Here is a 16,855-nt window from a genome sequence, read left to right as displayed (position 1 = left end):
TTGGAACACAAAGTGGGGATGAAAATAATGTGGGACAAAAGTAACAAAGCGATTTTCTTGAAGCACTGACAGCATTTGCTTTCCAGACTATTTAAAACACATTCTACATGCAACTCTTGATGGAGCTGCCAAATATTAGCTGTTGTGTTCTGCAGTTAGCTCCAAATTTCAGTTTTTCAGGGCAGAAAGTAAATTAATTTAACCTTTCTCTTTTCACATCACAGTAATGAACAATTAGTGCAATAACACATCCTTTAGTTCGAAATGTCTGAGTTTTTTAGTTTAAAAGTAAATCAGGTTTAAATGGCAAGAGTTCCAGTGATGACTGAAGAAATACTGTTATTTATCTCCCACTGCTGATAGACAAACCTTATTTTTCACTTTCACTTTAGAGTTTTCAGTGTTTGGATTCAGATGTTTTATAAAATTAATCCATATTGCCAATAACAATAAAACGAAATTAAAAATTGTAGTAAATGTGAACATTTTGAATTGTTGGATTGTTTTTGAAATATTTGATGGAGCTGAAATATAAAACGAAAATGCAAAAATAAATGACAAAATATGTTTGCAGTTAACATTAACAAGGTTATAGTTGGATACATTAAAATGAACAAGATTAAATCAGTAAATCTAGAAAATAGGTAATTCTTTAATTACGGGCACCTTTATGTCCTTTGATCATATATCCAAAAATATCTATGATTTTGTTCAAATTCCTCTATCTTTGTCAAACTAACAATAAAACCTACTTTAAAAAATTTACTAGCTTTCTTTTATATATTTTTTCATATTACTCAACCACCTTTTAGGTGTCAAAATCACTGTTTTCACCTTGTTGCACACCCAGTTTTAAACTTCAACAATGAGTATAACATTTTAAAAGATTATTTATCTGGTATCTATTAATGTATCTTAATTAAGCACTGGTGAAATAAATAAATATTTTATAGTTATTAATGTGAGACTATTATCAATATTATTTTTGATACAAATATAGCTGTCCCACAGTATCTGTGTCATTTCCACCACAACACTGTAATGTCGCTTTAAAAGTTTGTATGAAAGATTATTTAGGTGGGATTATTTAAGTGATATCTGAGAACATCTTGAAGATGGAGGGAACTTACATTTTTATTAACAACACTTAAAGAAAAATCAAGATAAATATTGCTGGATAAGGAAATACATTTATTCTACCTCATTTTCAAACATGTTGAACCTTCAAAGATGTATTTAAAAACCAAACAAAATGAAGGTAAATAAGAGTGTTTTGTATACATGACAGGCTAGTATTAATTCAAAGCTAATCGGTGAAGCTATTTTTCTTTTTTTTTTCCACAATAAACTGTTCATTCAAATGTTATTTCCATCACCACACACATTAAAAAAATATATTTTAAAAGTTCTCATCACACATTTAAAGTGTATTCACAATGTATAAGTTCATACTCTATTTAACATACAAATTCAGTTTATTTATTTTCTAATAAGCTCTTAACCAAATTAATATTACATTTTTGAGTGTGACAGGTGTATAATTCAGCATACAACTAATTTATTTCATTGACAAATGTATATTCATTATATATATATAAATATATATCTAATATATATATATATATATATATATATATATATATATATATATATATATATATATATATATATATATATATATATATATATATATATATTGCGGAAAGATTGGTTAAACTAGACACAAAAATGATCTTAGACAATGTTTGACTGCCATCATTTAGTTTAGTTTGAAATAAGCTCTATATTGAGATGTGCTGGAATTGACATTTGTTCAGTTCAAAAAATGGGAAAAAATGTTTCTCTATATCTAAGTTTGTCCTCTTACAGATCTTCAAACTAGACAAATTGTTTAAACTTTTAAGGCTATGTAATGCTAATTTTGAACAAGTTTTTTTTTTTTTTTTTTTTACTTAACTTTACAAGGCTAAAAGTGCCCGTAGTTGAAGAATTTTGGTTGAAGTTGAAGCTTTTTCGACAGAACTGTGTGTTGGTATAGTGTGTCCACATTCATACTGAAGTGATAGAAACTCAGCAAGTCTCTTTTTTTTTTTTTTCAATTTCCTGACCTTAAAGTAGGACCCAAATCCCTGTGATTTTTAGGCCCACCGCAACATGACCTTGAAGTGCGATTTTCCCGCCCACTGAATTGATTGACAGGCGCCATGTTTCTATAATAACAAGTACACACATGCACACAGAAGATTTAATTGCAAACAAACTGGGATTAAAATATTTTTTAAAACTCTGTGATTTTTTTTTGTTAGTTTTATAGGTTTAAAACATTTTTAAAACAGAGCATGTTTGTAATAGACAGTAAAATTGCTATGTAATTCCTAACTACTATAATGACCACGGGCGCAAGGTATCAGTAAACGCTAATATATATGTGTGTGTGTATACTGCAAACATCATTTGTGTGAGACTCATCATTTCAGAAAGGCTTGAATAAACTCCACCACAAATACATCAAATAAACTTACTTTTAAACGTATTTTTTACGAATGACCTGTATTTCAGCTTCATCCATGTCTGTCTCTGTCACTGACTGCTTGTTATCTGATCTAACGCATAATGAGAAGCAGACACACAGGTGGAAACGGTGGGCAGAGAGAAGCAGCTCATTTGAATTTAAAGCCACCCCAGATAGCAGGCAGTAATCAGCCCGAGCTCGGCTGCCCTCCGGTGCCTCCGGCTCCGACTCGGCATCGGCGAGTGTTATCCGGGCCGAGTGCGGCCCGCAGCTCGCTCGCGCACATGCGGTTGTGATGCGGCTGTAAAGCACTGGCCCGATTCCGGTCAACCATATCCGGCCCGAGTCTGTCTGTAGAGTCCTGGCCGCTTCTGGCAAGGACTCGGCTGATGGCAACCGATTAAGTTCTTATTTTATCTAGTAATCTGTTAGCTCCACGTTTAATGATAATTTGAGAACATATTCATGGTACGATAGCAAAAAAAAAAAAAATATTTAGTGTGGATGGTCGCAATGTTTAGACGCAAACAAAACAATATTATTTATAAATAGATTATACATGTCATCTAGAGAAAAACTATGTAAAATTCGCTTATTTTTAAGATAGCACGCCTGTGCTGACTGTTTTTTTTTAAAGCAGAAGTTGGTTTCATAATAAACACATGCGTGACTAAACTCATGATCCAAACTCCAATCCAGACGGTGGCGGTAATGCTCCAAAAAGCTGGTTGTCAACCACCATGGCACGAAGATCACAAGAAGAAAAAGTTTGGTTTTTCAAACTTTTCACGTGGATTCCGGTCAGAAAGGTAAGCTTTTTACTGCTTGTGTACTGTATAATTAGCGAATTTAGAGCTTAAAACATTTCCACGTTGTTTGGTTGTAACAGCGTTTAGTAATTTAAAACAGTTTGATACGAAATGTAACTTGCTTTAAGAAACAAGACTGGAGCTAATGTATGCTAACGCTAACAGTTACAAACACGTCTGAAAATTCATTTTCCTTTTACACAATGTTAGATTGTAACGTGTGTAGTAACTGAAAACTATTTTAATTATTTTAAAGAAACATGAAACGAATTTGTGTGTATGCTAACTTTGCGTTAAAGAAAGTTTCTGTAGACGAATACATTAACGCTAACATGGCAAAACGTGTTTTTTTCCTGATTTAACATTATAAAGTACCGTGGATGTTGAAAAAATCATTGTACAGGCGTATACTTATCCAACAGTATTAATTCTGTGATTATTTGTAAATAAAAACTAATCGTTTTGGATTAATAAAATATTATTGTTTATCTTGTTTATGCAGTTAGTCACGAAAAATGATGGAAACTCGACTGTTTACTATTCTCTTTAAATTATCCAAGAGAAATATATTAGTGTGCACTTTAATTCATATGTGTTAGCCTATGTGAATCAATTATATCTTTTGTTCAAGCCGTAATGGTCAGTTAATGTAAAACTGAACGTCTTAAAGCAGATTTTGATGTTTTTTTTGTTTGTTTTTTATGTTATTGACAGTGATAAATTCTGATTTAAATGAATGGGTAACAATATTTGTTGGTTAAGTGTCATTGTTCTTGTTTAACAAAGGTTAGTGAGATCATTTTGCAGTACATCACGACCAAAGAAGTCAATGGCACACTCTTTTGAACGTGAATAGGCATGTTATAGTTGTGTGCTAAAAGTCCATTATAAGCTGTAAACTGCTGATACATGTTCAACATAGATTGAGCTTTTCAGACATTACATTACTAATTGCTTCACAAACAGCTGAAATGGTTTATTGTTATTGGCTATCATCAAACATTTTTCACAATGGTAGGTTAATCTTCATGGGTACAGAATAATGCATGTGCTTGACCATCTTACAAATCTATGTCTCAGATTCATAAGGCTGTCACTCTGCATGAATCTCCGAATAAATCTTGTGCAACCTTCTGTGTACTGATTATTTACACTATAGGTATTATATGCATTAATTAACTTTGATAGTATTTCAGGATTTGAACTTTTCTTTACGGGAGGTTAACAACAATGTGATGTTTTATTATAGATGCATATGAGGAAGCTCGACTCAAACATCCACACGCAACTGTGATTTCTGACTGGTAGACAGATGAGGATGATGATCGCCTGTCATACATCTAAAGACAGAACAGGTTTGTTTGCAATTATTTTAAACACATACTGTCAACATTATGTCATTGATCTGTTACAACCTGTGAGTTTTGCCCTGGCACTATACTAAAGTGATGTTTTGTTTTGTAAATGTATCTGATTAAGGGACAGTATAGACACATCTATACCGTGATGAAGAAAAATTACTTGGAACAAAGAGGCTGGATAAAAGGCAGGTATGAAGATTTCAGAAATCAATGCAGCACCACAAGTACCATCACCATCAATGACTATGGCAGAAATCTTAAGACCAGTATCAAGATGCACAGATACTGTACATTCCAGTACACCAGGCGTGTCCAAACTACGGCCCGCGGGCCATCTGCGGCCCGCGAGGCTTTTTATAAATATCAATAGAATCTGGACCGCTATACAAAAATGAACGTAATTCAATAAATAACCACCGGGTGTCGCTATTACATGCATTTAATTAAGCAGCAGTTCTTGTTATGATCTATATATCTGTCTGTCTGTCTGTCTGTCTCTATCTATCTATCTATCTATCTATCTATCTATCTATCTATCTATCTATCTATCTATCTATCTGTCTATCTATCTATCTATCTATCTACACACATTTGAAGTCTGAATTATTAGCCCCTCATTGATTTATTTCTTCTTTTTTAAATATTTCCCAAATGATGTTGGAGAAAGACATGTTTTATTTCGGCTAGAATAAAAAGCGGTATAATTTTTTTATGAACCATTTTAAGGTCAAAATTATTAGCCCCTTAAGTCTTCAGAACAAACCGTTGTTATAAAATAACTTGCCTAATTACCTTAACTTGACTAGTTAACTTGATTAACCTAGTTAAGCCTTTAAATGTCACTTTAAACTGTATAGAAGTGTCTTAAAAATATCTAGTCAAATATTATTTACTGTCATCATGGCAAAGATAAAATAAATCAGTTATTAGAAATGAGTTACTAAAACTAATATGTTTAGAAATGTGTGGAAAAAAATGTTTAACTCTCCGTTATACAGAAATTGGGGAAAAAATAAACGGTGGCTAATAATTTAGGGGGGCTAACAATTCTGACTAAACTGTATTTTTATATATATATATATATATATATATATACACGTGTCTGTGTGATGTATGTAAAATTTGGCCCGCGACAACGTTTGTTTTTTTGCATCTGCCCCTCGGCCCAAAAAGTTTGAACACTCCTGCAGTACACCTATGAACATTTACAGTCTTTGTTCTAGTGCAGTTTGAGATCAAGACAGAACTTATTGCATCTCGTGATGTCTTTGCAAGAATTGAAGACATCACTAAATTTGTTAAGGTTTAATGCAGCTAGAAAGTAAAGATCAACTAGAGAATATCAGCAGTGTCTAACCCACTGTTGTATTTACAGAAGTTGTATGAGAATAAGCTACAGGTTGATTTATACTAATCTGTTATTTTTCTTTTTTAGCACGACTGACTGAAGTTTTAAAATCATGCAACATCATAAAGCAGCAGCTGGGCCTGATTCTCACAAAACCAAAACAGACGTGATGAAATTCCAGATGTAAACACATTTGACCTTCCTTTGGCCAATTTGATTTGGAAAAGCTTGAAAATCAACTAAAGGAGCAGCCCGAACAAATGAAGAAACTGGTAAGTTCAAGCTCTTGCTAATTTCAAAGTGTTTTAAATTTATTTGTTATTTGTAGCCTACTTTTTTCCTACTTTTTTCTTTTTTTTTTTTTACATTAGTACTTGTTCACTACTAATTATCTGTTTATTTTTTAATCACAGATGGAGTGAGGACAAATGTCCATACCACACCACTGATAAAGAAGTGGAAAAATGCATTACAAGGTAGCTACAACTTGCCCCTGACAGGGATGGAGGAAGAAAGAAGAGAAAGCTAATGTGTCAAATGTCTACATCACTATTTTGTTTTATTTTTTAAACAACATTTTAAGTGTATTAGGATGTTCCCTAATACTTGAACAATTTGTTTCTTTCATTTGCATTTATATATGTATATGTATATATATGTGTGTGTGTATATATGTATGGTATGTATGTGTGTGCGCCAAATTCTGAAGAAACATCTTGATACATTTTTAATAAACGTAATACAAATAAAATTATAAATATAAAATTGCACAAGACGTGTATATATATGAAATGTATAATCATCTCACTCATGTCTTGCTGTTTGTGCAATTGATTTTGTTCAAGTTTATTTAAAAATAAGTTTGACTTTATACTTCTGCAATTATTTTTATATATATATATATATATATATATATATATATATATATATATATATATATATATATATATATATATATATATATATATATTTGTTTGTTTATTATTATTTTAATGTTTTATTAAAAAATGTTTCAAGATGTTTCTTCAGAATTCTGCAGTACTTTTTACAAGTTTGACTTGTATATTTTACAGATTGTCATTGGTATTTTTAAGATATTTCTTGCTATATCTTAAATTGGTTTCTATATTTAGGTTTATATAAAATTTAGCTGTTTGTACAAATTTTTAATTCAAGTCTATTGGGGAAAACAGGGTTGTTTTAAAAACATATGTGTTTGTGTGTAATTTTTAGATTTTTTGTTTGAATCTTTCTGTGTGTCTTTATTGTGTTGTTTTATTGTTGTTTTTATATTGATATTCTTGTGCACTACAAAATTATTTATAAAAATTTAGTACTATTTTTTTCTTGCAATCAATAAACGTTTAACATTTATTAATTTTGTCATTTGTCTGATTATTTTCGTTACAGAATATGTATGCAGTTTGCACTTTATTCAATGGTTAAACACAGTGCTTACACTTTGTGTTTACATTATAGCCTGTGTTTGCTGTTGTATAAATTCAAATGGTTGTAATACCATATATCAAGTACCAATGTAATACTAAAAGGTTTTATAAGGTGTATAAATACGGAGTCGCGCCAGCTTCGGGCCGCAGCGCACATTACCCTCGCGCCGATTCTGGCGCGGATGCGCAGCGTCGGCTCGCTTACGGCCGCCGCATCTGGCCCGCTTGATTCGGGCCGGAATCGGGCAGTGAGTCCACAGGCATCCGGCCCGAGTCCGGCAGCCGGAGGTGGGCCGAGGGGTAAGTCTCCGGCAGGCGACAATCTAGCCGGAACTGGCCCGAGTGTATTTTGCTATCTGGGACAGGCTACAAAAACAGCTTCAGTAAACTCAGACATCAAAATGGGCAGATTCTGAATTATTCTATAATAAATAATCTGGTGGGTATTTTAAGATGCACATTTTAAGACAGACACATTCTGGAGACACCAAAGGCTTTTCATACACCTTGTAAAAGGGGAAAAATAGGTGCCCTTTAAAATGAGGTTTTTATTTTTAAAAAATGGTTCTTTCATCCCTACTCACCCCTATTCTTTGTGAATAACTGTTAATGAAATCAAAGATGGCAAACCTGCTACTTCAGCCTTCTGCTGTCACTTGATCCATCAGAAACCATTTAAAGAGGCTGATTACTACTAAAGAACAATCTTATTATTTACATTCACTATATATTTTTAACAACAGATAATGCTCCGGGTGTTTGCTCCTTTAAGATTTTCTGTTTTCTTCTCTACTATAAATACACTTTCTGACAGTGGCCTGCGTTGTGTGTGCACGCATGATAAGTTACACATTCTCAGCGTAAATATGATGTGTGTGTCCCTTTAAGGGAACTCCACTGCCTCCTTGTGGACACAACTTATAAAACAAAAAATCGCTTTGCAGTTTTGGGGCAGGCTTGAGTATTTTCTCCTCGGCTTGTTTTCATTCGGAGTGAGGGATCGGAGTTGACAAAACAAATGTGCGGCGTGGAGTCACGAGCGGGAGCCTCGCAGTTCAGCTGGATGTACAGGTGATGGACACGGAGAAGAAGAGAGAAGAGCGCAGCACACGCGGACCACACGATCGCATTTCACCGCTGCACTTCGCGAATCAGTAACATCTAAACATTTAGGCAGACTCGTGTGTCAACAGCGGTCGATCAGTGGCCGCAGGACAGCCAGTGTCTGTTGCTCACTTTCAGCCGCTAACGTTACTTTGCTGCGAAGTTGCTGTCGCGCGTACCTGTTTAGACGAGTTTTGAATGCGTAATGAGGTTTACATCGGCGAGACCACTTGTTGAAATCTCACGAAACTAACTCAAGTGTTGTGGGCAATCAGGATAACTGAATTAGCTTTATAAGTGATTCTTTAACAGGTCGCACGGGTGTTTGCTGTCATTTACAGTCGGTTTGAGAGAAATCGCTTGTATTGTTTTGATTATCATATTGCTCATTAGCTGGTTAGCTGTCACGGCTGACTTTACGCCGTACATTAGCAAGCAATATCAATCAATTACGCACATTCAGACAGTTATATCACTAGCTGTCAACCTTAATTCATAAATAATGGTAGGCACTTAAATATTTATGCGGAATCATGAAAAATGCATAATTAAAATCGCTCTTGTTAGAATCCAAAGTATTTAGCCTGCTAGCTAGAGTCGCTACTGAACTTGTTTCGTAAATCCAAGTGAAACATTTCCAAGTAGAAGCTTTTCTGTTTGGTATCGTGCAGTATTTTATTTCTCATCCTGTTTCTTACGCGATAAAAAGCAAGAGCTAGTTTTGTGATGCCAAGCGAAACTGATAATTTAGCGATGTCCAGTTTCCTGACAAACTTTTAGCAAATTCGGCTCATCGCCTGTATACAAATATTGACATTATTAAAATAAAAGGAATTCCCAGATACCATCGATAATTGGCGCTCAAGTGAAATTAACTCCATTAAGTTGTTAATAATACGCTTTCATCGCATTTTCCAGCTCATTAATGGTTGCAAAGCTCTTGTCATTAAAGCGACCTCGTCAAACATCATTAAAGAGACTGGACTGCACTCTTCCTCGCTTTTCAGACATGGAGGGACAACTTAAGCACGTTTAACTTCTATATCGAAGACATTCAACTGTCAGTTCTCTGCGAAGATTATCACGAAACTCTGCGGCCCGACCATGTCTGGATCCCCGGGCTCGAGTGGCTCCAACCCGCGGAAGTTCAGCGAGAAGATCGCGCTGCACAACCAGAAACAGGCGGAGGAGACGCGGGCCTTCGAGCAGCTCATGACAGACCTCACTGTCTCAAGGGTAAGCTCAGCCAAATTAGGAAATTACCTCGCTCCATCGATCTCATACATTAAATTCAGCTGTCTAAGTTTGTCCTGTGCGCAAATGCGTCAGTGAGAATGTGAAATGAACGTTCAATCGAGCTCGTGAGGATGGATGTGGATGTCTGTAGCACCGCTGTCGCACTGCACGCATATTGATTCATATTGACATCATTAAAGGGCTGATGCATTTAATTTAGCTCATCATATTTGCTAGTCAACACTCGATCAGAGGTGAAGTTAGTTGTATTCTGCAAACGTATTTCTTTCTTGGTGTACAGATGATTTGATTGCAGAAGTCACCATGGCAACCATAGTTTCTACCCAAGATGCCACAGTTACTACAGTAAAACAGTGGTAACATACGAGATGTTCTTACTACATTTAGGGGCTTTGATGATATTACATTAGACAGAATGGCTGCAAAATCAGCATGGGGCATTTGGTTAAATTCTAGTCTGTTAGATATTTCAAAATTTTGTTTAATGCAACCATTACCTCATTATGCAAAATAGTGTGCTTGAATAAATAAGCATCAGTTTTATTTCTTTGTTAATGTGGCTCTGATTCTCAGCAGGATTATTAAAGAAGGGAATTTATGTAAACGCTTTTTGTAATGAATAATGTACATTCATTTGTAAATTAACCCAACATTAAGTCCTAAAGCAGAAAGGCGCTAAAATGATAATGATGAGTTAGGTCAGAGATGCTCAAACTAGGACCTGAGGACCTTTGATTTGGCCCACCATCCCATTAGAGAAGAAAGGTATGGTGAGGGTTGAGGCAAGTGCCTTTAACAGAGAATTCTTTATATTTGTTTTATTGATCAACTAAAAAGCTGAAATGAAATCTTTGAATGAAATTTATTTGTAAATGAATCTGATTATGAATGTAAATACTGTTACTCAATGGACAGAAGACAATGCAGAAATGTCAACGAGTGGGGGCGATTTTAGGATGTTCATTTAAGAGGGGCTTAACTCCTTACAAGTAAAAAAAAAAAAAAAAAAAAAAAATATATATATATATATATATATATATACACACACACACAGTTGAAGTCAGAATTATTAGCCCCCCAAATTATTAGACCGCTTGTTTATTTTTTTCCCCTATTTCTGTTTAACCGAGAGAAGATTTTTTTTTCAACACATTACTAAAGATAATAATTTTAATAACTCATTTCTAATAACCAATTTATTTTATCTTTACCTTGATGTCTGTAAATAATATTTGACTAGATATTTTTCAAGACATTTCTATACAGCTTAAAGTGACATTTAAAGGCTTAACTAGATGAATTAAATTAAGTAGGCAGGTTAGGATAATTAGGCAAGTTATTGTATAACAGTGGTTTGTTCTGTAGATAATCGAGAAAAAATATAGCTTAAAGGGGCTAATAATTTTGTCCCTAAAATGGTTCATAAAAAATTCAAAATTGCTTTTATTCTAGCCGAAATGAAACAAATAAGACTTTCTTCAGAAGAAAAAATAATATCAGACATACTGTGAAAATGTCCTTGCTCTGTTAAACATCATTTGAAAAATATTTTAAAAAGAAGAAAAAAATCGAAGGGGGCTAATAATTCTGACTTCAACTGTATATATAAACCTAATATTACATTTATAAGTAGTAATTGAATAGTAATACACTTAAAAATGTTTGTTTAATATGGGTTGTATTCCACTGTATTACATAGACAGGCACAGTCATTTGAGTTCTGAATGAGCCAAATAGGCTGAACCCACCTGTTTACTATAGTAAAAAACACTTTCTATATTCAATTGCATTTTTAATTTCCATTTATTAAATCAGTGACAGTTTAAACGAGTACATTCTCGAAGTGCTTCTGTCACTTGGTTTAATCCTTCTGTGCAAGACTGTATGGTATAGTTAATGCCACACGAACTGTAAAGTGATTAATATTGGTAGTTCATCTTAAAATAAAAATAGCGAAATCGTCATTAAGAGTTTTTTTGCTGGAGAAAACAGCTGTGCTGATGAAGTGAACGCTGAGAAAACCAGACTGCTCCTCCGTGACTTTGGGATACAGGTGATACAATGTTATCTATATTAAAGAACTGCAAATAGGCAGATACTATAACAATTTATTGATAAATGCACACCTCGTTCTCTCGCTGTCCACGGCTGTGGTTTGCTGATCAAATGAAAAACAAAAGACAGGATGAAGCTGAATGCTGCTGCCGTTTTCATATGAAATTTAAAGGGGACTGAGGCAATAATTTACAGTTTTATAGCAAAAATTTTTGAGGGGCTGAGTAGAAATATAGGGGGGCAAAATAAAAAGGTCTATTGTTGCACAAACGTTTGAGCAGGTTAGTGAGTTTTCCACATGCAACATTATGTATTGTAGATAAACCATTAATTTCGATACTACCGTTTATAAAGTACAGTGGCACAGCCAGTATTTTGGAGCCATAGTATCGCGATACCACCAATGTACTGGTAAACCGTGCAACCCTAATAGCAAATAGCAACTTTGACATAATACAGTTTTGTGTAATTACCTTTGGCCCACCACCCTCAATCAAGTTGGTTTTTGGCCCTTACTATGAAAAAATTTGGCCACCCCTGGTTTAGGTGGACAAAAGAAGCACTGTTCACTTTAAATAATAGTTATAATAATTTACACAGTGCCTTTATAAAACTAAAGGTTAATTATAGGTTTTTCAATTTTTTTTCAACTTTTTTTTTTCAAATTTCAACTTTTTTTTAATAACCAACTGACCGTACATGATATCTCTTAATATCTGAGGATATTTGCCAAATAAATAAATCAAATCAAAGACACAAATATGGTTACACAGTGTAAGTTAAGTTATTCTCATGACCAGGGGTGCCTAACCTCTGTCCTGGAGGGCCGATGTCCTACAGATTTTAGCTCCAACTTGCCTCAACACACCTGCAGAGATGTTTCTAGAAAGCCTAGTAACAGCTTGATTAGCTAGCCCAGGTGTGTTTGACTGGGGATAGAACTAAACTTTACAGGACACCGGCACCAAATAATTGACTGCTGGATGTAGCGGATGGCCAACCAGAATACCAAAGGATCTCAATCTTTGATTTCTCAAAATAAAATGTTTCAGACTTGCATAAGTTAACTAAATGGCAAAAGTGTATCATGTATCCTTTCTAGCTAAAAACCAGTGTAAAGTGTATGTTATTATTTATTTAATTAATATTTCTTAGATGTTAAAGTTTCTGAATAGGAATGCATAATATAAATACAATTTCACCAGATTACTTGACTATTTGGAAAGTCATTCATTTACATTTATTGGGATGCTTTTGTAGGAGAGTGATTCATGTATACTCTGTAAAAATCTGTTAATTAACAGGTTCTGTATTTTGTGATTCACAAGTGTTTTCTGTTTATTTACGGTTGTGAATTGCATTATGGGAGTTTTATCTCTGCTCTGTCCACTTGTAGAAAATTCAACTGTACAGTTTAGCAAAATTACTTTTATTGACATTTTAGAAAGTTCTTTTTTAAATTTGCATTTCGTAAAATATATAGGGTTCCCAGTGATTGGTTGTGGCTGGAAGGGCATTCGCTGTGTAAAAAATATGCTGGATAAATTGCTGGTTTATTTCGCTGTGGCGAACCCAGATTAATAAAGGGATGAATGAATAATATTCAAAGAAGTCTGTAAAATAACAGGAAATGTACTGGTAGCTTATTACCAGGTTTTTTTTTTTGTAATTTAAAACACCAACACAGACAAAATTTCACTTAAAACTATTCAAAAGTCACTTTTTCAAATGTTTAAAATTAAAAGCTTTTGGAGTATAGATCAAGATCCCATAATGCAATTCAAAAGCATAAATAAGCAAAGAAAAAAAGCATGAATCACAAAATACGGAAAACAAAATATGAATTACAGAAAATCGTTTTACAATGTAGGTCTATATTTATTTAATATAAATATATATTTTATATTATTTGCAATATACATTTAATAAACTGCAGTCATAAAAAACAGAGCAAAGATTAAGTGACATAATTAGTGGTTTTCTAGTAGAGAGTCTAACAGTATTCAGGTAAATTAATTAAATAATTCTATGTAAAATACCAGTGAATAGATCTTCATCATTTAAAGGGTCACGAAACACCAAAACACATTTTTTGAGCTGTTGACAGTCGTATATGTGTCCCACACTGCTAAAAACACTATTAGGACACCTATATTTCACTAAAAAGAGTAAATTGGTTGTTTTTGCGTTATTTTAAGCAAATTCGTACTTTCGGTTTGAAACGAATTTTTGAAGCTGCGTCACGGTCATGACATAATAGCGTGTATTTCAGCGTGCAGACTGGGCGTCTGTGCCTGAGTGAGTCTTATTACGTCTTACAGTGTGATGCAATAATGCATGAGTAAGGCTTGGTTCAAACCAATCAGTGCGTTCTATTGTGCAACTTCATTAATATTCATTACTATCACCGTGTTTTCAGGACAGAGACGCCACGTTGTGTTGGCAAAACAAGCGTGAAGTGTTGCTTTTATAGTTTGCTGCAGTTAAGTTTCGTTTTCATTTTCTCTCTGTGAGAGCTCAGAGTCACGTGTGGATTAACAGTGTGCGCGACAACAATAACTTACGTGTCTAAGGAGGATTATTGTTTACCTGAGAGCTGTTTTCATCTGCAAACGCTGAGATCTGGATTCGTTTGTAGTCTTCTCTTCATAAAGACGCGGCTCTAGTTGCTGGTGATTGTCCTGTCTCTACAGATTTGGTAAGTGAGCGACCAGTGCTCTTTGTTTATTCAGTTTGTTCGTATCTAACAAACTATTGCACAGAGTGTAAACACGTTAGCACCACAACCAAACTTTAACCTCGTGTAAGGTTTTTATCGCATTTAGTGACCGGAATAACACGCGCGGCTTTCTGACACTACCTGTCGTGTGCATCTAAGTTTCTGGGAAATGCAGAGGTTTTTGTTCTCTCATTTGCCGTGTGGTATCAAACAGTGCATGAAAAATACACGCTCAGAGCAGCTCCTCGAATCAAATATCTCGTGTGTCGCGAGGGGCATGAATGAATTCCCTGAATGAAAGAGCCAAACTGCAGTTAAAGTCCACCATTTAATAATTTGGCAAATAATTCGACTACAGATGTCTCGTGTGTGTGTGTGTGTGTGTGTGTGTGTGTGTGTGTGTGTGTGTGTGTGTGTGTGTGTGTGTGTGTGTGTGTGTGTGTGTGTGTGTGTGTGTGTGTGTGTGTGTGTGTGTGTGTGTGTGTGTGTGTGTGTGTGTGTGTGTGTGTGTGTGTGTGTGTGTGTGTGTGTGTGTGTGTGTGTGTGTGTGTGTGTGTGTGTGTGTGTGTGTGTGTGTGTGTGTGTGTGTGTGTGTGTGTGTGTGTGTGTGTGTGTGTGTGTTGACTCTGAAACTCGCGCGTGCCCAAATAGACACTCCCACACCATCCCACTTTAGTTCCTCCAACACTCCCCCCTGAACAGAGCTGGACACGCCCACTTTTCTGACTTTTTCCAAAGTAGAGGTGTGCAAACACCCTGCTGAAACGAGGGGGTTTCATGGCCCTTTAAATAAGCCATAGTTTAGTGCTTACACAGTTACAGGAATTAATAATAACGTGTACAAATGACAAACATTCAAGATACTATGGTTCGGTTCTGCAGTGACTCCACAAATCTTGTGTGTTTTAACCTGTGGTTTCTGCTCGACTATAATCCCAACTAGGCATGGGCTGGTATAATTTTCTGAGAGTATGATAACCTTGGATCAAAATACCACAGATTGACGGTGTTGTGATTACTGCTATAAAAAAGTTCTTTTTAAATGTCTTTGTAGAAATATATAAATACATTTTAAAAAATCCCTATTGAAAAAAATTATTTTATTTTGAGAAACAATTATAATATGTTGGAAAGGTAAACATGCCAGGCTAAATAATTCAAATAAATCATTGACATTTGCTGTCTTCATTAAAAACGCATATTTCTTTACAACACATGAAAAATACATACAAAAAAATCCTTACATATACTTTGGGAACGATACAACAGAACATTTTAATTGTATTAAGTTGACTTTTCCAAACCACAATAAACCTTGAAACCGGTTATTGTAACATGCCTAATCCCAGCTCAACATTGCTTATGTGACTATTGTGGATAGACGCATTGCGATATTGATGTTGATACGATATATTGTGCAACCCTAATTCTGAATATTGCCAATAACCAAGCCAAAAGAGATCATTTTTACTTTATTTTAAGATGTATATTGTTCTAATAGACACATCACACTAATAGTTGATGATTATTATTGGTAAACATCATTCTTTAGCTTTGGTAAAAGAGCTGAATGTCTTCAGGCTGAGTTGTGGAAGAATCCCTGTGTGTATCTTGGCATGACTGAGCTATATTTTACTTTTTGTTGATGTCAGCTAAGTTTTTTTTTACCTTTAGAGAAGGGTTAAGAAATGTCGGTCAAGTGTAGTGGTTCAAGTGTAGGTGTTTGACCAGTGTTTCAGCTGAAAGCAGCTCTGCCTCAGACAGCGCTGTGTCTCTGTGTGGTGTCTGTAGGCGGGAATGAATGAACGGGATCTGCCAGTTCATGATTTGGCAGCCTCCTCTACTAGGGCACGAGAACATGTGGTTGTGTTGTAGTAAGTGTTAAGAGTTTAAGGTCATAACTCTGTACCAACCATTCGTCTTCTTGACAATGGAATGAGCCCTTGAGGGGAATTCTTGCGTTTTAGAGACGTTAAAATGCAATTTTGTTATTTAAAAGAACATTTCTTAAATTGTACACATTTCTTAAAAATGCTAATTGTAATATTACATCATAGGCTGCAAAATGTATCATTTTAGTATTGATATCACATTTGCACAATGCACAATTGCCATATTGCAGGATATGCATTGTTGAATTATGGTTATAGAGATTACAGAACATTAGATTTGTAGACTTTAACCATAACAGAGTGAAAATTTATCATATGCAAGTGTTTTTAAGGCCTGTGAATGTATGAGC

General features: G+C 34.7%; 1 protein-coding gene and 1 long non-coding RNA gene across 13 annotated transcripts in view; both read left to right on the top strand.

Moving 5' to 3' along the window:
• Positions 1-3,268: 3,268 nt before the first annotated feature.
• On the top strand, positions 3,269-7,404 carry LOC147843188 (uncharacterized). 4 transcript variants are annotated; one of them, XR_015496214.1, is made up of 6 exons: positions 3,269-3,302; positions 4,571-4,676; positions 4,801-4,871; positions 6,118-6,302; positions 6,444-6,647; positions 7,048-7,404. It is a non-coding gene; the product is annotated as an uncharacterized LOC147843188 (long non-coding RNA). The 4 variants fall into 4 exon arrangements; XR_015496216.1 differs by having other exon boundaries at positions 6,444-6,688; XR_015496215.1 differs by lacking the exon at positions 3,269-3,302 and adding an exon at positions 4,342-4,480.
• A 1,022-nt stretch (positions 7,405-8,426) lies between these two features.
• crtc3 (CREB regulated transcription coactivator 3) overlaps positions 8,427-16,855 on the top strand; it is a 100,398-nt gene continuing 91,969 nt past the window's right edge. For 5 of the 9 annotated variants that reach the window (XR_015496164.1, XM_087261827.1, XM_087261825.1 and 2 more), the window contains exon 1: positions 8,427-9,818. Coding sequence is in view for 4 of the 9 variants with exons in the window: in XM_087261827.1 (XP_087117953.1) it covers positions 9,687-9,818 (132 nt within the window). In the remaining 5 variants the exon portion in view is untranslated. The remainder of the gene's footprint in view (positions 9,819-16,855) is intronic. The other 4 variants (XM_087261828.1, XM_087261826.1, XM_087261833.1 and 1 more) reach the window with 1 other exon arrangement.

Source organism: Danio rerio, chromosome 7 (genome assembly GCF_052040795.2).
Source record: "Danio rerio strain M-AB ecotype USA chromosome 7, GRCz13ab, whole genome shotgun sequence".
NCBI lineage: Eukaryota > Metazoa > Chordata > Actinopteri > Cypriniformes > Danionidae > Danio > Danio rerio.
This window is presented reverse-complemented; position numbering and strand designations above follow the sequence as displayed.